This window comes from Corvus kubaryi, unplaced genomic scaffold, assembly GCF_017639235.1.
Source record: "Corvus kubaryi isolate FWS band 111438036 unplaced genomic scaffold, C.kubaryi_AGA036_p1.0 36851, whole genome shotgun sequence".
NCBI lineage: Eukaryota > Metazoa > Chordata > Aves > Passeriformes > Corvidae > Corvus > Corvus kubaryi.
In genome coordinates this window covers 1-24,281 of record NW_024580969.1, presented here as the reverse complement: position 1 = coordinate 24,281, position 24,281 = coordinate 1, and the positions used below count along the sequence as shown (strand labels likewise).

Here is a 24,281-nt window from a genome sequence, read left to right as displayed (position 1 = left end):
GGACGCGAGCGACGCCGCTTGCGCCTGCGCGCAGCGATTCTCCCGCCAGGCCCCGCCCGCTGCCTCCCGCCCGCGCCTGCGCACAGCGCGCTTTGTTCCCCCTCCCCTCGGCGCGTCTCGCTCCCCACCATTTTGTGCCGTGATCGCAAGGTTCGCTGTTGGGTTGTGCCGTGTTCTCCTGCGCATTTGGGCTCGAGGCGAAATACTGAAGGGGCCTTGATGGCGGAGAGTCAATCAGCGGCCGGACTGGGGGATTTCACATCCCTTGGCGGGGCCGCAACTTTTGGTTCGGAACCTGAAACTCGGCGACTGAGCGAGCTACGAGTCATCGACCTGCGGGCCGAGCTCAAGCGGCGTAACTTGGACAGCGGCGGGAACAAGAGCGTCCTCATGGAGCGGCTGAGGAAGGTGAGGCAGAGCGCGGCGGGGGGAGGCGAGGGGGCAGTGGCGTGAGGCCATCCGGGTCCTTTGTCTGTGGCGCTCTCGGCGCGTGCGCGCTCGGGGCCGGGCCTGGAGCGGGGCGGCCCTGAGGGGAGCGGGGCTCCGGTGCTGCTGCCGGGCCCCCGCGGGGTGTTGTTGGGCTCCAGCGTGTCCCCTTTGCTCCGGCCGCTGCAGAGCCATTGCCTTTGCGGGGCTTCATTACGCCGCTCTGTGGTGTGGGCGCCCATTCCGCCGCCCGCGCTCCGTCGCCGCTCTGGAGCGCGGCTCAGATTGCGCTGGGTGGAATTTGATACGGCCCCGACCTTTCCGTTGTTGCCTGACCCCGACGTCCGCGCGTCCTTCCCCGATTTACTCTCCCGTTCCCCCGACATACACGCATATGCCCCTTTCTCACATCTCTCCTCGTCCTTTCTCTCTATACCGTTCACAGAATGGGTGAAGTTGGAAGGGATCACAGTGGGTGATCTGCTCCGGTAGGGTTTTGTCCTAGAGCCCATGGTACAGGATTTCGTCCAGACAGTTCTTGAGTATGTCCAGTGAGAGAGACTTCACACGCTCCCTGGGCAATGTGTTCCAGTGCGCGGTCACTCGCACAGTAAAGAATATTATCCTCCTATTCAGGTGCAACTTTCTGTGCATCAGTTTCTGCCCTATTGCTTGGCACCACCACACTTCACCCGACTCCATCTCTCCGACCTCTCTGGAATGTGTTCTCACAGACTTCCATGAGGCCAGAACGGCACGGTCAGCCTTGGCCCTTTTATGGGTTCTAACAGGCCTGCACATTGAGAAAAAACTCATGCACCTGAGCTCCTGTAAGAGTCTCTCCCAGTGTTACACCATTAATGTGCTTATTTGCAGAGTAGTAGCTTGATTTGGCTGTGGGGATTGTGTGTGTGTTGCACCTTATTATTTAGTATTTCTGACAGGTGATACAGCTGCCTGGCTGTATCACCTGAACTGGGGAGAGACGCCAATGTTTCCATGTCACAAATCCTTAAAAATGCAGTTGTGGTTAAGTCCTAGCAGGCAGCCAAGCACCACACGGCCACTCACTCAGGATGAGGGCTAGAAGTGGAAGGGTGAAAGGGATAGTAAACTTATGGGATTGTGACAAAGATAGTTTTATAATCTTAAGAAATGTAAGGGTCAAAAAAAAAGACATGGATGAAAGAAATTAATAAAGCATGTAAGACAAACAAGTGACATGAAAGAAAATAATTCCATAGTGTCAACCAGCTCAACTGATGCTGAGCCAGCCCCCAAGTAATGGCAGCCCCGCCAGCTTCCACCAGTTTTATTACTGAGCACAAGACCCTTTGGGCAGTTGTCTCACTGTGTCCCTTCCCAATTCCTTGTGGCCCCTATCCTGCTTGCTGGGGCAGAGGAGCAGAAGAGCCCTTGGCTCTGTGTAAGCTCTGCTCAGCAGTATCTAAAACATCCCTGTGTTATCAGCACTGTTCTCAGCACAAACTCAAACCACAGCCCCCTATCAGCTGCTGTGAAGAGAATTAACTGCCCATCCCATCCACTACAAATGCACACAAGCAAATAATACAGTGGATATAATCCTGCTGTCTCCAACAGGCCATTGAGGAGGAAGGAGGAGATCCTGACGAAATTCCCGTGGCCTCAGAGCTGACCACGAAAAGAATGCCAAAAAGAACTAGCAAAGGTATGGTGTCTGGACACTTGCAGTTCCACTGTTTGCACGTAGCTAGAATTTGGCATGCAGACTTGATTTCTCCTGTTACATTAGTTTAATTTTTTTTAAAATTGCTTTTTACCTTATGGAAAATGGTAAAACTCCTTTGCATTAATGAGCAATAATAATTTTAAGTGATAATATGACACCTGACTGTATTTTATTGGCAAGTCTTGAAAAGTGAAGATGAAACCACAAATTGCAGATGTTTCTGTATTTGTTACCATGTGTAGAATTGTGTCAGGTACAGAGCAAGCAGCTGCAGCATAAGCTCCATGGAAAGCCCCTATAATTATATTTAAACTATATTTAAACTGTAGCTATATTTAACCATATGTTGCTTCAAAATATTAAATATTCTGCGTGCCATGTTACTTGTGGCTTATTTGAATTGCTCATGGCCAGTTCTTAAAGAATATTTTCTGAAAAGAAACAGATTATTAAGCTGCTTCTTCTAAGTCAGACTGGCTAAAAATAGAGAAAGAGCTGTTGTCTTTGAATAGCAGTAGGAGTTTGGGAGTGACAGATGTGCATAAATGTGATTCGTGTCCAAGATCTTGAAAGTAAATACTCATTCTGAATACATTTAATTAAGGGAGGTGTTTTTGTAACAATCTTAAGGTGTTACTTTTAAATGGATTACCCAGAGGGTGTTGTGTCTTTTTAGGTTTTGAAGTGTTGTGGAATGAGACTGTAGCTTTAGAAAAATACTGTGCTACTTGTAGTTCATGCTCCTGCTTCTTGCTTTTATGGAGTGGCAAGGTGACCTCAGTTATATCCATACTGACCCAGACTTCTGAATCCGCCTCGTAATGATTACTTGCTGAAACAAACTGAGTGTTCAAGAGATAATTCACCAAAGCTTAAACATGTTACAAAATGTAGTGCTGCTACATCTCACTGCAGTGATATTGTTTGTAGGAAGGAAACCAGAAGAAGAAGGTGTGGAAGACAATGGTCTAGAAGAAAACTCCAGAGATGGGCAAGTAAGTGAAATCATGATTGCAGTTACTAAGAAAGTGCATCAGGTAACCTGCAATAACTACACATTTACCCTTTTTCTCTCTGTAGGAGGATATTGAAGCAAATCTGGATACCTTGCAGGATATTGACATGATGGATATTAGTGTTTTAGATGAAGCTGAAATAGATAACAGCAGTGCTGTAGACTGCGGAGAAGATTATAGTCCTGACAATATTCTTGATTCTCTGTCTGATAATAAAGATAATGTCGAAGCAGAAATGAAGGAACTTCCTGATCAGCTAACAGAAAATGAGGTGAGTGAGTAGAGGTCTTTGTAATTTTCCAGAAGATATTTAATAGGGATATGGGCACATAAGGTATTTCAATCCAGTAGAATATCGGATCTGAATGTGATCTGGATTCTATTTCCCATTCACAGCTCTCATGTCCTAGTGTTTTAAGTGGTAAATATTCTTGAGGCTTGAAATGTTCTCAGTAGATGAGTTGCCATCTTCCCTACCTTTCAGTATCACCTTTGCTTGCTGTGAAAGGAGTCTGGAATTGAAAATGCTGTGTTAGTGTCTGTATTCCCTCTTCCTGTTTATATGTTCTATATGTCAATGTGTATATATGCATACACCCAGCCATGTAGGTGTTTATGGGGAGAGAGAAAAATACGTTTTCAACTTAGGTAATTTGGATATCTTTTTTGCAGACAAAATGCTCTGGTTTAAGGAAGTTGTGTTGTTCTGTTTTCTTATGGAGATGAATAAAAGAAGAACTTCCTGTGTTGCCCTGTTCTGACATTGCCAGGCTTTTGGCTTGGTTTTGAGAGCAGCTTGCAATGTCTTTTGCAGACAGCACAGGGTTATCCATATGTCACATTCACTCCCCAAATATTATCCTTCTTGGATCCTTGTGGGTTTGGGTTTTTTATTTCTTTTAGGCTGTTCACTCACAAAACAGAACATATTCTCCTTCTTTGCCTTCTGCATATCTGCTTCAACTTTTTATCGTTTACCTTCTTTCAACTGAAAAGGGAGATTTTCTCAAAGCCTTTTTGTTTGACTGGTCTGTCAGTGCCATGGGAAAGCCAAGACCCTTGGGCTCAAAAAGTGTCAGCATCCTGTTCTGTGGACCCTTCACTGGGCAGACCCCTGGATCAGAGAGATCACACACAGAGCGTAACAGAGCCCCCTGCCCCAGGTCTCCTCAGTTGAGTGTGTTACTCACTGCAGGCAGCTGTTGGTGCCTTTGAAGGGCTCACACCCAACCTTTTATGGAATAACATCATTAATGTCATGGAAAATTGTGACAGCTTAAGGCTTAAGGATTGCTGGTGGTAGTATCTGTCTGAAAAAAAACTCCCCCACTATACTAACCAGCTTTAATTCCTAACAAAAGCTGGCTGGAGTTCATCATGCTTAAGAGTATTCTTACTCAACAGACATCCCTAAAGGGGAGAAGACAGGTTCAGACTGTTACAGTGGAGCCTCCCCTAACTTCTCCACACTTTTAGCTTACTTTTGTACTGTTTTTACATTTAGGTGGAGCTTGAGTGACTCTAGTTGTACGTCCTGTTCACTGGGGGGTGGTCATACCTTGGAGGTGGGTGACATCAGTATTACATCTGAGGTAACCCTTGGCACAGAGCTGTGCGTTTCCCTGGCTCAACAACAAGAAATCTTCTTTGTTTTCCTTTGGTTGACAGCTACTCTGTGGTTTACCAGCTACAAGGTACCTCTGAGTTCCCCCCTCTTGCAGGGATTTCAACAGAGCCTGGCTGTGGTGTCTGCACTCCAACAGAGCATTCAAACACAAAGGCTTGGGAGAAAATCTCCCCTTTCATGGGACTGAACACAGAGTCATTGCAACAGCATCCACTTCACCTGAAAGGCAATTTTGTGCTGTTCTGTAAATTAATCTCATGTAACCAATGAATTTTGGTTGCATCTTACCCTCAGCTCTTTAAGGAAGTAAGATTTTTGGGATATGTTTTTGGTTTGGAGAAGTGTAAAGCTGAGTCAGCTTCATTTCCAACGTGTTTTTTTCATTTAGGAACTAAAGTTAAAAAGTGGGAAAATGAAAAAACATGGTCAGTAACCACAGAAATGTGAAATAAGACTAAGAATAACTTACAAATAGACAATGTCCTGTTAAAATTAAAATGAAAAGTAATTGGAGAAAGGTGTTTAAATATGAGGTATGTTTACATGTTGTTCATTTTTGGGTCACAGTCTGAAGTAGTAATTGAGATCTGTCAAGCACTTGAAAATATTTCATGGTTTCTTGAAAGGGAAAATTAAATACAGGTGTATTCTCCTTAAGCTGCTTTCGGTAAGAAATGCTTTCATTCCTTTTTTACTCTTTTAGGAAGATTATGATGAAATTGAAAACAATTTAGAAGCTTCCTCTTCTGATTTAATTGAAATGAAGGTAAACTGAAAATGTAGCTGTTATTTCAGATTCTCATGTTAATCAATATGTCATATTATTAATATTTACTCAGTTCTCATACTACAAGAAAGAAAATGTGACTGTAATATGAAATTGTAACAGAATCCAAGACATTGGTAACCTTGCTCAGCACGGTCTGTGAAATGAGGGTGCCGTGTGGTTTTCTCCCTACTTTTCAGTCAGCTCTCAAGACTTCCTTCATTTTCATGGCAGATAAAAAGGGACTTGTTGATTTCTTCTCTCTCCCACTGATTATATAAAGTAGTAGCTGGATTTGTTTTTTACTCTGTAATTGGTGTGGTGGTACACAAAGATACTTTATTGGTCTCTTTAAAATTCGGAGTTATTTGAGAGAATGTAGTTGTGGCTGATATTTTGACTTGGCTTTAATGGGCCAGAAAAGTCACCTATATAAAATACTTATTTCCAGTGGACAGTGAAAAAAAGTGCTAAAAGTAGTAGATGAATTTGTGTAGTTTCAATTTTGGGATTGGGCAGGTGCAGTTTTTCTGTGTTAGATGATACATTCTATAAAGTCCTTATTCTGTGGTCTTTTTTTCCCAAACAGAAAATGGAGAAGCTACACTTGGAGCCAGGTACTGTTAAAGAAAAACATATTCCTGTCTTTTCAACTAATACTTTTTAAACCATTAACTATTAAAAAACCCAAGCAAACAAACATAATTTGCATTATTTTTATAATGGACAATCCAGATCATGCAGGGTCATAGAGATTGGAAACCCAATCATATCCCCAGATCTGTGAAGTGATGCTTGAAATACTTCCAGTGAAATGAAATGGTTTAAAAACCTGTTAAACTACATAAATGGATTTAGAGAAGTTTAATCACAGTTTTAAAAGCTAAATATTCTACTTGTAAACAGATCTTGTGATATTGCACACACCTTAACTCTGTTACTAAGTAGAGAGCAGTGAAAGCAGTAAAAAGATATTGTAGGGCATTAAAGTGTAAAGATTAGTTACTGGATACAGAAGAAAGAAGAGAGTTTCTTCATGGAAATTTCATACAGATACTATTCCCTTTCTGGACTGCAAACACACTCATGCACCATCAGAAGATGCCCAGTTCTCATGTTGGACTGTCTCTGCTAAAAGAATTTCACAGAAATTTAAAAATTGAACTCTCAGTGCCTTGATACGTTCAGTTAAGCATCTCGGACTCTGGAAGCTAACTAGAGAAGAAACAGAGCTGAACGATTTGCTGAAGAATATGAAGGCTGAGCCCGAAGTTTTTTGTTAAATCTGTGGGGGCATTTTTCTTCCCTGTTGAGGTGCTAGGGCTGATTTGGCAGTGTGTGAGAGAGCAGTTAGCGTGGTAGCTGTAACACTGTGTACACTAGGGTTTTCCAATCTCTGTGTAGCTTAGCAGTTCTCTTGGTGTTAGTGTGGCAGCCATGCCAGTTCCACATTTGTGATTGCTGTATTTCCCTGGTGATTAAATCTTGTGCCATTCTATTCCTGTTAAATCCGTAGAAAATGAGAAAATACTCGACATTTTGGGGGAAACTTGTAAATCTGAGCTACTTAACGAAGAACCTCCCGAAGCGGAGCGGCCGCGTGCGCAGGAAGCCAGTAACGCGGGGCCAGGCAAGAGGCTGGCTGAGGAAGAGGACGCTCTCGCTGCCGCTCAGTTGGAGGAAGATGCTTTAGCTTTGGACAGCAAATCGGCCCAAGCTTTGGCAAGGAAGGAAGCAAAGCGTTTAGTGGTAGCAAAAGGGGAGACAAGTGAACAGAGCCCCGAGGAAGAGGCCCCGGACTCTGAAGGTGTAGTGGTAGAGACCCTAAGCGATCAGAGTAGCAAACGCTCCCAAGGCCTGGAAGCCTCTAGTGGGGAGACAGCGGAGAAAGGCGCAGGTGCCGAAGCCAGAGATAGCAAAGAAGATGGCAAGAGAGCAGAAGACAAAGCTAATTCAGAGGAATCTTCCCCTGCCACTAAAGAGTCCTCAGCCAGTGAGGGCGGTGATCAGAAAAAGAGGTTTGTTTTTTCTCCGTTATAGACCAGATGCTATCTTTTATCATTGGTCCTTAAGTGATGCGAATAAGCTGTTTCCTTCAATTGGCCTCCGAGACTGATGAAATTGTAGCCTATTCCTAAAGGTCTCTTTTATTTCTCCATGTGCAGATATTTTTATTTTTTTAAACGCAATGGGTTTGATTTCTTTCCTTCATCAACCTTCAAAGGTTGTTTTCCCAAATTACTCTTATTTGTAATCATCTTCTTAATGTAAGTCTGTTTAAGAATCTGACTTCATTATTTCTTGTCAGATTTCTTAAATCAAGTATACAAAGGTGTGTTTTCGTTTGCAACATGTTTTCTGGTAGGTATTTAATTTTAGCTTTTTTCATAATTTATATTTAGTCACTTTTCTTTCTGACTTGAATAATGTGGTGTTTTTTCTTTAGCCCTGTTGAGGAGGACAGAGATACAAAGATAATCTCAAAAGATGAGAAAGGTATGTTTGTTTTCAAATATAAAACTTCAATGATTGCTTGGATAGCTGGTTGTCTTGGGTGGGTTATTTCAGAAGAAATTGATTGCACTCCAAGCAGTTGTTAAATAGCATAAACTCACTTCTGTCTGGATTTTCTTTATTCACGTTAAAATAAGTATTTTCCTTATATGCATTTTTTCAGAACATGTGCATTGCACTGTTTTGTTTGTATCTTGATTTTTAAAGGTAGATGTTAATACATGGTAAATACGTCTTTTTTGGCACTGGAGATGCTCACTAACAGCTGTTAGTGAGTCAGGAACCTTTTGCAATCGTGTTTGCTCTACTATACACTTAGAATTCTCCTTCCCATCTTCTGTTTTGCTGAAGTGATTTGGGATCTAGAATTCACATATTTACATGCCACAAATCTTACAGTTTAATGTTGTCTTCAAATTACATTGATTTTATTAAATCTTTGTCCTGCAGATCCTATTCATGGTGCAAGTATGCATCATAAGCAAGAAGAAAATATTTCTATCAGTGTCAGATGCCTTCTTGCTTTTAATACACCAGGCAGCTGAGTCTTTGCAGCTCACCCCACCTCTCTGTTCTCTTCTGCCTGCCCAGGGCTGAAAATTTAGACCTGACTGTTAACATTCTTCTTACATGCTGCTGGCAGGTAGTTCAGCACTTTTAAGTGTGGAAACACCAGCAATTCCTATAAAAAGCAAGAAACTCATTATGAGGTCTGCCTGCCAACTGGACAGGAGGAATTGGTTTGGTTTTAATTGGGGTTTGCAACCCAGACTCACCTCCCTGTCAGCTGCTTTTTCAGAGGTCCTGGGTTATACCTGTTTGCACAAGCTGCTGGACCTCCCTTTCAGCCTTGTTAGAGTCAATTTGGGTTCAGTCTGTAATCTTGTGTTCTCTTACTTCAGAATATCTCAGGGAATGTTCTGTGCATGCTGTCATTTACCTAAGGACTCGAGTGTGTTGTTTTTGTGAGACTGAGAAAACTCTTAGCTGGGTTTGCTTTCAAAGCAGCCTTCAGGAGCTTGGGTGTCTGATAACCACCTTGCTCCTGCATCCCACTCTCCAAAGGACATGCTGTGGTCCATAGCATTTGTTTTATTCCTTTTCTGGCTTAGTGAGCAGCAGTGGTGAGAAGGAGCTGCTTGGCTCTGTAACATTCTCTGCATGCAGAGCAAAGTGACTGAGCCAGAAGGAAGCTAAAAAACTATATACAAGTCAGTTCTGACTCATACATTGCTATGTGCCCACCTGTATGAAAGGATTTTATTTGGGATGAAGAATTTTCTATGTTCCGTGCATTCGTTCTGAAAACTGTGTCAACAAGAGTGCAGAAAAAGAAATTCATGAGCTCACCCTGGTGGATTTGGCAGTCAATGGATGCTCATCTGAAAGATGTCTCCAGTGTTGGTGGTTGGCTCCCAACATCTGCACTGTTCTTGTTTCTAAGTTAAATATTTTCAAGTCCCAGTATTTCTTTGTCTCAAAAGTGCAGTACCATTGCAGGAGCACTTTTTAAAGTCTTATGGGAGGGAAGAACCTGGAGATGTTAAGACTGAGCAATCCTTAATCAAAAAGGACATTACCATAGTCTTAAAAATCTTAAGAAACTCATTGGTAAAATAGCAGAAAATAGAAAAATGGGCACTTTCTTCTTTCTCCAGGATTCTGTTGCCAGAGTAACTGCAGGTAGTAATTTCTAAATTGTAGAAATGTGTGGAGTAAAAGCATCAAAGCCTTTGGCTCAGCTTTTTAAAACACCAAGACAGTGCATCCCCCATGTATTTGTGTGCATGACATACCTTTGTCCGTGCACTTTTGAGATAGATGATGGCAGGTGTATACTCACCTTTACACAAAAAACCTCTCTTTGCTTTGGGTGTTTTTGTAAGAGATTGATACAAATTACTGCATCCTTTCCTAGGAAACTTGTGTAAATATTGATGTCTGTGTTCTCAGTTACTCGTGCCAATGACTGAAATTATCAGGAAGTAGAAGATGGAAAGACACCCAAATAGCATTTTGGAAAGGTTCTGGGAAAAATTCCTTCCCTCGATGAAAGAGGTTCTGTAAAATTCCATATATCACCAAAAAACCACCAAAACAGAAGTATGGAAAACAGGGAGCTGGAGTGAAACCCATTCATTGAGGCCTTGAAACTGCCCAGACTGACAGAAGGACAGTAAAGAGATTTCAAAGGAGACTGGAAACAGTATCCTTGTGTAAATGCTTCATGCAAACACTAAACCTTGGAGTTCAGGTCAGTCTTTAGTCACCTGATGTTGGGTGTTCAGACTTGGCAAGTTCATTAGCATTTATTAAATTACCTTTGTAGCTGAGAGGGAAAATTGGCCAGGTGTTCTGTAGTTCTTGCATAGCTAAAGCAGGCCAGGTCTTTCCTAACGCCTGCAACTGAAGTCAGACTCTGTATCCCAACTGTGGATCTTTGTGGGCAGAAACAGAGACATTTCCTTGGTTTCTTGATGGTGAATGGCTTTCCTTGGGAGGAATTCTGCATCCCATCAGCATTCCCTTGGAGTTGAGATAAGGAGGCAAGACATGAGCACACCTGGGGTGCAGACACAGTTCCCCACAACTCTTACAGGGCTGCTCTCCTTTCCTGTAAGTTACTGGGATCTATTCTGACATGCTTTCAAGAGCCTCACTTAATTCAGAGATGCCCTTGTCCAGTTGCTTTCTTGAAGAATGATATGAAATATTTCTGTATCAAAACTCGTAGTTCCACCCAAATTTTTGAACTTGTAATGCTCCTTACCTTCAGCAAAGCAAATCATGGGAGGAGAGTGTCACATAATGCATTTCACTTGCTCTGTGATTTTAAAAAGTTAAAAATCTGTGATCCTGCTCCATTTTAATTCGCATAATAATTCAAGTAATTAATTCAAATAATTAGGATTTGGGGTATGTTTTGGTTTTGTCTGTTTGTTTTCCCAACTAGGTCGCAGTGCTGGCAGTTCTGGTAGAAACTTTTGGGTGAGTGGATTGGCTTCCACCACCAGAGCTACAGATCTGAAGAATCTGTTTAGCAAATATGGGAAGGTAAGGGGTTATTTTTGTTGGTTTCTTTTTGTTCCAGTGTTTGTTTTGTTTGGGGTTTTTGGCTAGAAACTGTGTTAATAAGACTTTTTAAGCTCCCATCACTGAAGTACCAACGAAGGAATCCAATTATCAAGAATATTGTGGGATATCAAGGAAAAAATAACACTGAATGACTGGGGTTTTTTTTATTCTGTTGCTCACTTCCAAACAAATACAAAATTCCCTTTGTGATCCTTTATTTGAAATAGTCAATAACTTTACACATTTTTCTGTCTCCTGTGCTGCAGTATGGTATCTTCACCTGCTGAAAATTCACAGTCAGCTGTGAATTTAATGTTTATTAAAGACTTCTTTAGGACTAAGTAAAATATGCAGTAAATGTTGAGACAAAATTGCTGGGGAATATCTTAGGAATTGCCTTAGTACCTAAAGTTTCATTTTTGTCAAGAGTTGGCAGTTCCTTTAAAAAACACTTGTTTGGGTAGTTTGGGATATGGGGAGGTGTTGTTTGGTTTTGCTGGCAGGAGAGGTCCTGCAGTTGCTGTTAAGGAAAGACAAAATGTCAAATCTCCCTGTCAGCTGGAAAATGGAAAGAGCTCAATAAAAAGCTGATATCAGAGCCATCAGTAAGGATTTTTGTCAGACCTCTGAGGCCTATTTACAGATTACTGTCAGCTGATTGTAGTAAAAGCAAATGGTATGTGCTGACAACCTGCCATTGAATGTTTTACTGATGAAAATACTCTGAAACTTAAATATGCCTTTACAGATAGGTACAAAAATGGATTAATTGTAGCACAGCTTGGAGTTTGAAAGTCATGGGACTGGTAAAACCTTTTTAATGCTCCTTGTGACACAATACTTCCATTGATTTGCTTAGAATTCCATCTGGTAACCAAAAATGTTGATTATAGAGATGTGCCACTAAATTTTAAATGTGATTAAAAAGTAAACAACAAACAACTTAGTATTTGGTTCTAGATAGATGTCATGGTGCCATTTAGTCATCTAAATAAAATATTGTTATTTTCTTCAGGGTATTAGCAGAGGCAGAGCTTCCTGGAAGTAGATGTACGTGTGCAATAAATTAAATGCTCAGAAGTAGGTTCTTCATTCAGCTGTACTTTGAAACATCACACCTGAAATATGATTGATTTCTCTATTACAAAGTGAGCTGCATTGAATATCTGAGCATAAATAAACACCATTTGTGTGCCTTTTTCAAGCTCTAGTTTTTGGGGAAACTTCCTGTTTTGTAAAGAAGATTGCAGATAACATTGCTGATGTGCCTCAGCAGTGACATGCAAACATTTTTTGGAGGGAAGCTGGCACTTAGCAGTTGAGCATTAGCGTGTATGTGGAAATTGCCTTAAAAATTCGTATTGGTTTTTACTATTTTATACTTGAGCAAAGTGATTTTGTTGATGTAGAGTTAGATGCCCTTTTTTTTTTATATTGTTCCCTTGTGGTCTTTCTCCAGAAGAGAATTCAGTCTTTGGCTCCCACCTCTTGATTCAGCTTTTGTAGCATTCCATTGGTAACAGAAACATAGTCAGCTCCAAGCAATGCTCCTTTTGTATTTGTTAATCTCTCAAAACCAGAAGTTTCCTGCGTGGCAATGGCCAGGAATTAAAAAGAGCAGAAAAGGAGCTTGTAGTTCTTGCTGTTAAACGTGAGGGATTTGTCACAGGGAGAGTAATTCCTGGTTTTTTTGGGAAGGTGGTGGGTGCCAAGGTGGTGACCAACGCTCGCAGTCCTGGCGCTCGCTGCTACGGCTTTGTCACGATGTCCACGGCCGAGGAGGCCACAAAGTGCATCACTCACCTGCACAAGACAGAGCTGCATGGCAAGATCATTTCTGTGGAAAAAGTGAGTACTTGTCCTCAAAGATACTGAGTTCCCACCAGATTGTGCAAATGATCGAGGCCACATTCTCAGCTGATGATGTGCAAAATAAATTTCAGGCAAAAAATGAACCCGCTGGGAAGAAGACAAGTGAAAAAAAAGAGAGTGAAGCAAAGAGAGAAACAGTCAGTGAGAGGTACTGTGTTGAAAATTCTCCTACCAAAGGTGTTTTCTGTTCTTCAGTCTGTGTTGATGTCACGAAAAACTAAAGTTACAATAAGAATTTCTGTGGCAAACATTCAAAAACAGGAGTACATGGATTTTTTCAGCTTTTACTACAAGATAAACGTCACTTGATGTTCAGTGCCTAATTTAAAATGTTTCTATTGCGTGCTTTAAAGTAGGCACTGGAAAGTTGCATTTTCAAGCACACGCTTTAAATTTAGCCTTATTTGGGGTTTAGTAATAATTGTGGAGCTTTCATGTCTTAAGTCTGTAGGAAAGACCATTTGAGAATTTCACTTTCTCCTTACCTTGTGTCTCTCACTGGAATAGAGTTTCCTCCAGGTCCCAGACAGTTAAAAGAAAATTGTCCAAGATCTGTTCCCAGATTGTGTTCCTCCTGAGCACTGTTCTCTTCCTCTCTAGCATTACTGAAAGTAGCTGATTAAGGCACTAAGAGAGTGAATTAAACACTAAGCACTTTGCCTTAATTATCTTCTCGGGGCATAACTTTTCTTAAATGCAACTTGCTGAGAACTTCTTGCTTTTATTTCACCAAGTTGCCTGTCAAAAACAGTTCATTGTCACGTTGTGTGAGGAACTTTGTGGACATTAAGCACATGGTGTGCTTAATGGTGTGAATTTGTCCTCATGCTTCCAGTTGAGATACCTGAATCCTGGCCAAGTTCTGACACCTGCACGGGATGGTCTGAATATCTTGTTTTATGGAGCAGGAAGTTGTGGAAGGAAAAGTTTGGAAATCTAATTATGGTTGTTACACATCAGAATTCTACTTTGTTGGTGTGTTGTTGGCATTTTCCTTGAATTTTCTTTTCTCTTAGTATGTATTAGTCTAATCTGTATCAATATCTATCCACAGACCTGGCGGTGCTAAAAGGGATGAGAAATCTGACCAAAGAGATGATCCTAAAAAGACAGAAGACAAAGATGAAAAGGAAAAAAAAGATAAAGATGAGCAGAAGTCTGGTTCATCAGATCAACCTAAAACTGTTAAATCAGGTAATTTGACTGTTGTTTTTTTTAATAGAGTAAAAGATATGTTGATGTAGGAATATTTAATTGTAGGTAGTTCTTTCCAAAGAAATGTTCTAGGATTGTTTCTGATTGGAAATCCAGAATGTATAAGGGGAAGGGGAGATGTTTGACATTGTGCAATCCTTAAAAGAAGTACCTGGGTTAGGTGGAGTGAAAGAATTGGTTTTGAAGAGAGAGTTAAATGCCCATTCTCACATTTTAGAGAACAGAACTTCTGGCGTAGCAATGAGTGGTGTACATCATGTAGTTTGATTGGTTTTTCCCACTTCTGATTTATTTAGGAAGTAAAGGAACAGAGAGAACAGTAGTCATGGATAAATCCAAAGGAGAACCTGTTATTAGTGTGAAAACATCCACTACATCAAAAGACAGAGTAAGTAATGCTTCTGCATGGAAAACATCTTCCTTAGAAACAAATCCTGAATCCTGCCAGGCTACATGCAACCCACACTTGTCTTGCCAGTTTGTCAAATTAGAGTTTCTGTAGCAGGGATTTAGATCTTAATTAGTAAAATACCTCTCATTTGGCCAACACCATATTCAGCACTCAAATCCTGCCAAACAAATGAGGCAAGGTATTACTGTCTTAATATATGGTGTCTGTAACGTTAGAAAAAGAACAGCTTTTGGAAAAAAGCAGGGCCCAACCTTGGAGATATGAACTGTACAAATGGAAACAGAGCTTAAGAGTATTGTTTGTGATGGTTGTCGTTTAATAAATTAAAGTTTCTTTTTTAAATACAGAGTGTTAAGAGCCAGGACCGCAAATCAGAGAGCAGAGAGAGACAAGGGATTGTCCCCTTTGACAAAATCAAAGCACAGCGAAAAATGAGGGAGGCAGAGCAGCGCCGGTAAGAGCAGCACTGACATTGTTTGGGTTCTTTTGCCTAAAATATATATATCTTTTATTTTTATTAAAATAAGACTGAGAGAGAAAAAGGCCTTCAATTATTTTTCCCCTCTTGTAACTTTGTTTATTTTTATGGGTATCTGTTGAACTTAATTTAGGTATTTAATTCTTTTTGGTGGGGCTTTTTCTTTGTTTCATATGTTTAATAGATTCATGTTTAAAGGTGATAATTGCCACCCTTCAGATTCCTTGCTAGAACTGTGACCTGAATTCCATGTTTTCTGCACATTACAAAACTTTATTTCTCACCTGACAGTAGTTGAATTGAACAGGGGGAAAATGCTTTTGTTATTTTTATTGGAGAGGAAAAAGTTTCTCCCTCATAGTTAAATTCCTGAGCTTTAGTGGAGTCATTATCCACCATACCATCCCATCTCTCTTCACAGAAATAAAATATTCTTCACAGATATTTTGTTTCAGTATAAGAAATGAACTGTGGGCAATTGGATTCACATTCTCCTGACCATATGGAAGTATATGTGGGCAATTGGATTCACATTCTCCTGACCATATAGAAGTATTCACCCCCAGGGTGGGTTTTGTGGGAGTCATTTGATCAGTCTCTAAATAAATTCATGTGTACACTGAATATCTTTCCCTCCATGCCCTTCCCAGGTGTAATTTCAAGGAGATCATGCAAGTTTGCAGCCACTGTGGTTTTAATTTTTAACACTTTGCCTTTTATTTTACCTTGCTTTATTCTTTGGAGCATTCCACGTGTAACTTTTGCCTGTTGAAACAGCACACGCGAGCGCCGGGAGAGGCAGCAGCACCTCCAGACCATCCGCGAACGGGAAGAGAGGGAGAGGCTCGAGATTGCTCGGGAGAGACTGGAAATCGAACGGCAGCGTCTGGAACGGGAACGGATGGAGAGGGAGAGGCTGGAAAGGGAACGGATGCACATCGAGCACGAGAGGAGGAGGGAGCAGGATCGGATCCAGCGCGAGAGGGAGGAGCTGCGGCGCCAGCACGAGCAGCTGCGCTACGAGCAGGAGCGGCGCTCTGCCATGAGGAGACCTTATGACATAGATGGCAGGTAAAGCCACCAAATCCAAGTGATGCCACTGGAAAACATCACTGCTGGGTTCTGTCTCATCAGCCTGGGCTGGAAAAAGCCGTACATGTGCTCTCAGCAGTTGTTGGTTGCATTGAGATGATCATATTTAATAGCTCAGGCTTTTCAACGCCCTTTTGAACTTAATTACCCTTCTTTTGGTTTGGAAGGAGGACCAATATCAAAAGGCATTATCTGGGCTAAAATGAGTCTGTTCTGTCTTTCAGGAGGGATGATCCCTACTGGCCAGAGGCAAAACGAATGGCCATGAATGACAGGTACCACTCAGATTTCAGTCGCCAGGATCGCTTCCATGACTTCGATCACAGGGATCGTGGGCGTTACCAGGAGCATTCAATAGACAGGTTGGTGTCTTACCTCCACTCGTGCCTGAAAACAAAAGACAAAAATACATTTTTAATGTCACATTTTGCTGCCTTTACTTAAAGTAGGTGTGTGCTTGGTTTGCATTTTATTTTTCAAGTGCTGTTTAGTGGCTGTGGTCTTTCTCTTCCAAAACCATGAAAAGATTTGTACTGTGACATGAGTTAAAGCTTCTGGCAGGCTTGGGCAAAGTATTTTTACAATTCTACATATTTATAGGATTCTGGAAAACTTCTCAATAATATTTTAGGCACCTAGAATTCTAACAAGAATATTTTGGTTTATACCTTAGGACTAACTGGATTTTCCAGGAATCCAAAATGTGTCGTGGTTTCCATATGTTCCAGCTGTTTATGCCTTTTGTTGATGTGACACGATGTGCAGGATTTTTCATCTGTGTTTTACATAGATGGATTTTTACAGACTGCTGTGTGTTTTACTACCACAGTCTGATTCTAATCATCTGTTTCTAGGAGAGATGGCTCCAGGACAATTATGGGAGATCGGGATGGACAAGTGAGTTGCTTTATAGAGCTACAGAAATATCTTATCATCTTATAACCTGATTTTCTATAGTGTGTGTGAGATTAAATTTCAGTAGTTGAGAATTACATTATATCCACCAAAATATGTTTGAGTAATCAGATTGTCTTGTTTTCTTCAGTAGGATGAAATTCAGTTCAAAGACTTACTATAGAAGTTAGATATAATTATTCTGATAGAAATCAAAGCAAGTGAGTTGTGTCAAAAGAGAGTATTCCGAAAGATTGCATAGAAGAGGCAAAAATATTCACTCTATGAGGTTACATGGAAGTAAGAGCTGAACTGTCGAGATGTTTGTGTTCGAGGGCTGGGGGAAGGACCTTCAGGGCTCATTCAAGCAGTGAGAGATTAATTTTAGGGAGTCATAGAATCCTCAGTGGCCTTTACTATGAGGTTTGGAGGGACATGGGTAGGCTGGAGAGTTGGGCTGAGGGGAATGTCATGAAGTTCAAGAGCAGGAAATGCAAAGTCCTGGGCTTATCTTACCAATGTGCTTTAGCTCCTGATGGGAGGGAGGATATGGATAAGGTGCAGCCAGGTGCCACAGTGGTGCGCACTGACAAGAGTCAGTGAGCACAAACTGAAACACAATTCCACCTGAAGACAATTCAAATCCCCTTTAACTGGCAATGCTAGAACAGGTTGCCTGGAGAACCTGGGAAGATCCTCAAAACCCACTGGGAGACTCTCCTGGACAGCCTGTCCTGGCTGACCCTGAGGAGATGTCAGGAGGTCCCTTCCCTCCCAGCTGATTCTGAGATGGAGGAATTACAGCTGAGCAGGTTTAAACAGTGAGCAGGTCTGTGTGTGCAGCCCTGTAAGAGCTCTCTGTGCCTTCCAGCATTACCCAGACGAGCGCCACGGAGGCCCCGACCGGCACTCGCGGGACTCCCGGGAGAGCTGGGGCAGCTACGGCTCTGACAGAAGGATGAGTGAGAGCAGAGGGATACCCCCACAGTCACGGTGAGTACTAAAAGCACCTCTTCTTGTGCACCTAAGGAGTATTTCCATATGTCAAAGTTTTTGGAAGTACAGTTCTTTTTTTTCCAGCTTTCACCACAGCGTTGGATGGACTGCAAATGTTTCGATGCCGTGTGCATCAAAACGTGCACTTGGAATGATTTTTTTTTAATACCTCCACATCTTAAAGTCATCATGCTTTCCATTAATTTTAACTAATATTCCAATGAAAGCTTGCTATTTTCAGAATAGTGGTTCTTCCTCGGTATCTTATTTAGTTGTCATCTTGGTTTGAGCAGAAAGATTCTTCTGAGATTTGACTTAGCAGCACTATAAATACAAGATTCACATGAGCCTTGGTAAAGCATTTGAGTACGTTTGTGACTTGGATTCAAATATAAAAACTATTTCTTGTGCTCTGGCTCATATGAGAAGATGGGAACTTCATGTTTTTACAGGGATGGACGTGACTGGGGAGATCACAGTCGAAAGTTTGAAGGGCACCAAGATCGTTCCTGGCAGAGCAGCGTGGATGGAGGGATGATAGGACGGGATCATGAGCGATGGCAAGGTATGGTTCTTGCACAGCTCCTTAGCTGTGCCATGTAAAGAAGAAAATACAGACATTATTCTTGGAGATGAAGTAAAACTTGCTGTGGATATAAAGGGAGCATTTGAACTTCTTTAGGTGGCGGTAGAGGCAGACCGGGCCATGTGATGCATCGTGGAGGCATGTCAGGGTAAGAACTTTAAAAGCAGCAAAGTAGTTTTCTTCCTTTTAAGGGGCATTTCTTCTATTTAAATTAGCCAGAGAAACATTCTATGGGAGTATCAGTTATCTAATTTGTTACTTAAGTGTCAAGGAATAATGAAACAATCCCCATGGCTTTTATGTAGTGCATCCTATGGAAGAGTGAAAAATCATGCAAAAAGAACACCCGTTCTAGCAATCTGACTGTACCAGCATGAGAGAACATTAAAATGTCTAAATCCCTTTCCAGGCGTGGCAGTTTCATGCAGGGTGGCAATCAGAGTCAGATCATGCACGGAGGAGGAATGCAAGGAGAAGGATTTGCTGGCCAGGAAAGAGCAAACAGACCGAACGATCCTCGTTTCAACCGTCGCTACTGATTGTGTTTGGTTTTTCATGCAAGGTGGCAAGTGAAACAGATCTGTTACCCAGGGTTACCATTAATTGTAACTTATGGGCTACTGTAAGTGTAATTTTTTTTAAGCTGCTGCCATATTATGTCACTCAATCCAATGTGAACTCATTTGTTTTGTAAGGTGTTGTTCATATCCCATTTAAAAATGTTTGTTAATGAAGCATTCCATTTTCCATAAATAAAAGCCAGTTTACAGTTACTTGCTTTGTTTCAGCAGTCCCTGTCAAACTGATTTCTTCAGCTGTATGTTAAACCATTTAAATCTGTGTCAAAGATGGAAGTGTCAAAATGCCTTACAGGTGTCCCTTTGCACTCCCAGAAATAATGAAATACTGTGGTTTACCTCAGAGCTGTCAAAGTTAACAACCAGCCCATGTGCCACCATGAGTGAACGTTGGTGGATCAGAGTGGTCAAAATTTGAACACCCTGCCACTGCAAAATTGCCATAGGAGCTTGTAGGGCAAGCAGTGAAGAATTCTTTTCATCTGGTCTCATGTGCAAGATAATGTCTGAAAAAGGAGTTGTATTCTGATAGCAGCACAGCTTCTGTAAGAGACAGTGCAGAGGTGCTTGTGAACCCACAATCACTTTATTTAGCTTCTGATGGATCAGGGTAGCCCAAAACTCCACCAGTTTTAGCCCAGTAATTTTACCTAGCAATCTATAACTGCCTTAGAAGTAATCCATAATTTCCTTAGAAGCAGCCACTGGCTGTACTTTAGATTCATTTTAAGAATGTGTTGAGGACCTAACATGATTGAGATTGGTGCAAATGATCTGTTGCTTTGTCAAATCCAAATTATAATTTATCTTTGTGCAGATACCTCTGGAGCAACATGACCTTAGCCTTACCCTAAAATGGTTTTTATGATGCCAAGAGGAAAAAAAATCCTGTTACTTTCATTTGTAGGGTCACTGGGGTTTTTTCCATCTTTAGAGAAGGGGTTTTTATAAGTTGCCTGAAGATATTTTTTCATTCATCAATGGAGAAAGCATATTACAACAATGAAGCTTAGGAGAGCAATCATCAAAGGGCAAAAAAGTGGTAGAGAAGGTCCTGAAAAGCACAGAGAACTCGAGTTCTAAGCATACCAGAGCTGCAGTATTCTGTTTGTACACAGTGTGCTTTGTTCAGAGTGGTTATATTTGGTTTGTAGCAAAAGCCAGAGAGAGGATAACTCTGTAGATGAGTGTCAGAATTTCCTTAGTGGGAGGTTTGGCTCTGAGATGGGGAGTAGACCTGGAACCGAAGTTGTGCTGCTTCAAGATCAGTGGACATTGGAAAGTTAGGGAAGAAATGGGGCATTGAGAGAGGTTATCTGGGTTCTGGAGTGAGGTGAAGCATCTGGCACCTGCAGGACACAACTCCCAAGGTTTACTGAGCTTGCAGCTTCCATCTGGACCATCAGCTTTAAGAGCTGCTGATGGACCCATCCTTCAGGAATTAACTTAAGCACTTTTTAAAGCCATTTGCATCTTAAGCAAATCCTCTGAAATCTCTGGGCAGTTGGCTTCATCGTGTATCCATTTGTTAAAAACGGAAACAAAATTGCAAATCCTTCTTTATCCTCCTGTTTTAAATTTGCTTCCTAATTTGAGTAAGGACTCAACCTTCTCTCCCCTCCCACTGCTGTTTCCTGTTCCACAATTGTGTTTTGGCTCATTGTGTAATTATAACAATTCCATCAAAAATGGTTAAAAACACAGAATCAATCTGTAACTTTATTTTACAATACTGATGCCTTCCAGGCTATTGGTGCCCCTTACATTTTTCTTGGCTGTGACTGAAAAGTGACCTCATGAAAGTTTTCATCTATGTTAAAATGAAAATATGCACAGTCTGCCAACTGGGGCACAGTGGATGCTAACAGAATGTTTCATGCAGATAAACTGCTCACTTACTCTCCCCTGTGCTTGTCTGATCATCCTAGGCCATCTTTTACAGCATATTTTACTGTTACCTTGGTTTTTTAAATTTTTTTTTTAACTCTTGTTGGCTTGGTTTGAATTAGATGGCATTCACCATCAAGATTAATTCAGCTTCAGAATAATCTGTTTAGTTTCCAAGCTTTAGAACAGAGGCTGTTCCTCAGCACATGGCCATCACTTCATTCCAACTTATCTGTGATCCCTGGAGCCTTTGATCACTGCTAAGACAAAGCAACTGTTCCACTCTGTAGGCTAAAACCAACCCAAATACAAATGGAAGTTCCAAAGTCTTTTATTGTAGCCCTTACATGGCCGAGCTGCCCTCCAGAGGGATGGACTGAGAGAATCCTGAACCCTGGAGAACGTGTTCATTTCACAAGATCCTTCACGTATTTCCAGCCTTCCACTGTGTATTCACAGGCCCTGGTGGGAGCTACAGACAAGGCAGACATGACTGTGTGCACTCCTGCAAGGAAAGCAGAGAAGAATTACCCCAAGATCACCATCATTCGAGCCCAATTTCCAACTCCATCATAGTAGATCTCTTTAAACCCTGAGCTCTAACTCAGCTTTTAAACACACTGTGGCCTGAATGATTCGTGCTTCCAGTACAGCTTTATTGTCTCAACAGCATTTGTGACACAGAAATTCCAACTTCAGCACCTGTACATGAGTTAAGACAATTACAAGACTGAGCTGGGTTCTTTGTTTAAGTCCTGTTTTATTTCTGGCCTTGCCACAGACTCCATGGGTGATGCTGGACATGTCACAGTATTTGTGGACTGTGTTTCCCCACAATTACATGAAGACTCTTTGCTGCACCATAGAAACTATATATTACTGGATACTTCTAACATGCTTTGGCCTTCAAACAAAAATATCTAAAATTCTAATAACAGTGGGAATGCTCATCCCTTCTGAAAAGCTGTTCAGACTCAGTTAGTGAGCAGTTATTTTACCTTTATTCCAGGAATCAGAGAGGGAAAAGTCAAATTTTGGAGTGGCGGGGAGCTAGAAAGAGAAACAAAACATCAGCACTTGAGGGGTTTCACTGGGAATTCACATCACCTTGGCAAAGCCTCTTGACCTCAGATGTCAAAAATACTTAGGTGCCTACTCTCTGTAAGCCTCAAATGATGCTTTAAGTCTGGGCTTTGCTCTTTCCTGCAATATAAAGTAGGTGCAAAAGGTAGAAAATATTATTTAGGTGCTACTGAAAAAAAAACATCTCTGTGGTTGTCTCCTTGCAGCAGACTGTTAGTTTGTAACTGTCTGTAATTATGAAAAACCTTTTCAAACTTCAAGCAAAGGCCTCCTGTTTTCTGAGGATTTTAAAAACTAAGAACTACTCATAGAGGAGGGGCCTCTTCAAGCACTTTAAATTCAACTTGATGAACTGCTGGCAATGTAAGAAATTGGGAGGATAATATATTCATTGGTTCTTTTTAAACATGTAGGATCCTTCAAAAGAAGCTTGGGAATACCACTCCATAGGGAAATATCTCCCAGAGCATGTGTGCAATCCCCTCCTTGACCCTGCACAGGGCTGGTCACCCCTTCTCCACTGAAATAACATCTGTGAGCAATGTCTCTGCCCCAAATTCAGAATTTTATTTGCCTTCCATTTCAATCCTCTTTAAAATATTTGCCATGTGAAATCCAGTTTCAACAGTAAAACTCCTGCCAGCCTCACTGGAATCAGAGTATCACTCCCGTATTTTCTCTTCCTCATTCAGAGGAGGTGTCTGTGTTGCAGGGATCACCTGAGCAGCCCTTACCTCCCAGCCCAGGTAATTTGTCCACTCTTGGATAGCTGGAGGCAGCGTTTCTTGAGCTTTTTTGAGTGCTTCAGCACCTTGTGTGCCACTGCCCAGCAGCCCCTGGTCATATGCCACGTACACAGCAGCTCCAGCCAGGCCTCCTTTGATGAGAAACCTGAAAGAGTTGAAATCAGAACAGTTCAGTTCACGTTATGACCATCAGTGCATCTTTCTCAGTGGTTGTGACTGCCAAGGAGATGGTATCAATAACGAAATCTCATGTCTTACTGCAGGCAAAAATCAGCAGAAAAATACCTACCTACCTTCCTTGTCTTCCTAGGACAACTATTCCCTGTCAGCCCCTTGAAACTGCACCAAATTCACATTTTATCAGTGATGGTTTTCAAGAAAAAAAATGAGAAAGTGCCAAGCACCTCAAGAGCATGTGCCACTTTTTAAAGCCTGAGAATCACTGGCGTATACCTCTTCCAAAAGCAACTAAAGGATTTTGCAGTGGGCAAGCCATCCATGTTAATGATGTGGTTCTTCCTATAAATCTGGTATTTATCTGATAAACCTGATAGACACCAGTATCTTGTGAAGCTCCTTACAGTCCAGTGAACACCTGGCCATGGTGTTTGCATTGCCAAGGCTTTTAATATTTCCCTACATGATGCACAGTCACCAGTTTTACAGCTGCAATGGCAACCCACAAAAGGGAAGAAGGGAAGAGAATATTTGGCCTTTCTTGGCATTTTCATTATAAATAAGAGATCTGAGGAGACCGACTTTCCCAAACTCACAGGACAGAGAGGTTTCCCCTTTAAAAAACCAGCAAAAGCTATTGTGCAAAGGGACAACCCAAACCTTGGCAGACAGCGGTACTGCAGTAGTAGGACATACGATAGATACAACTGACAAGAGAGAGCCATTTTTTTAGTCGTGCATTCACACCCATTTTGGGGAAAAGGGATTTCTCTGCTAAAATGCATTGTTCGCTCCCAAGGACACCCTTCTGCACTTCCTCGCTACGGGTGTACGTCCAGATCCGAGCGTCGCGCTGTTCTCGGCCTTATGTTACGCGTCCATGTTTGTCCCCAGACAGCGCCAGAGCCCTGCCCGGCATGTGCAGACACACACGGGGAGCTCCCAGGCGCTGGGACAGGCGAGGCCAAGGGCGCGGAGCGACGGAGCCGGGCGAGCGGAGCCGAGGTACAGGGCCTGGGGACAGCCGGGGAGCGCTGAGGCGCGGGGGGGGCGCGGAGGAAGGGAGGTCGGGAGGCTAGAAAAATGACTTTAGAAAGGAAAAGCCAATTTCCAAATTGCAGGGGTTAATC

The 24,281-nt window shown here is 41.9% G+C and overlaps 2 protein-coding genes across 2 annotated transcripts; one reads left to right on the top strand and one right to left on the bottom strand.

The window, feature by feature from the left end:
• The first annotated feature begins 114 nt into the window (after positions 1-114).
• Positions 115-19,453, top strand: LOC121660730 (scaffold attachment factor B1-like). Its single transcript, XM_042020177.1, has 21 exons — positions 115-408; positions 2,029-2,116; positions 3,068-3,132; positions 3,218-3,424; positions 5,484-5,546; positions 6,136-6,163; positions 7,063-7,564; positions 7,993-8,042; positions 11,014-11,114; positions 12,834-12,983; positions 13,079-13,155; positions 14,062-14,201; positions 14,519-14,610; positions 14,982-15,088; positions 15,890-16,183; positions 16,429-16,566; positions 17,059-17,101; positions 17,970-18,091; positions 18,547-18,659; positions 18,777-18,828; positions 19,090-19,453. Exons 1-21 carry the CDS (start codon positions 220-222, stop codon positions 19,217-19,219), a joined length of 2,751 nt encoding a protein of 916 aa, XP_041876111.1. The 5' UTR covers positions 115-219; the 3' UTR covers positions 19,220-19,453.
• Positions 19,454-21,460: 2,007 nt separating this feature from the next.
• MICOS13 (mitochondrial contact site and cristae organizing system subunit 13) lies at positions 21,461-23,154 on the bottom strand (the record flags this gene model as incomplete). The annotated part of the gene is made up of 3 exons (XM_042020174.1): positions 21,461-21,650; positions 22,144-22,195; positions 22,963-23,154. Coding segments are annotated over 3 exons (342 nt in total), but the record flags the coding sequence as incomplete, so codon positions are not given.
• Positions 23,155-24,281: the final 1,127 nt, after the last annotated feature.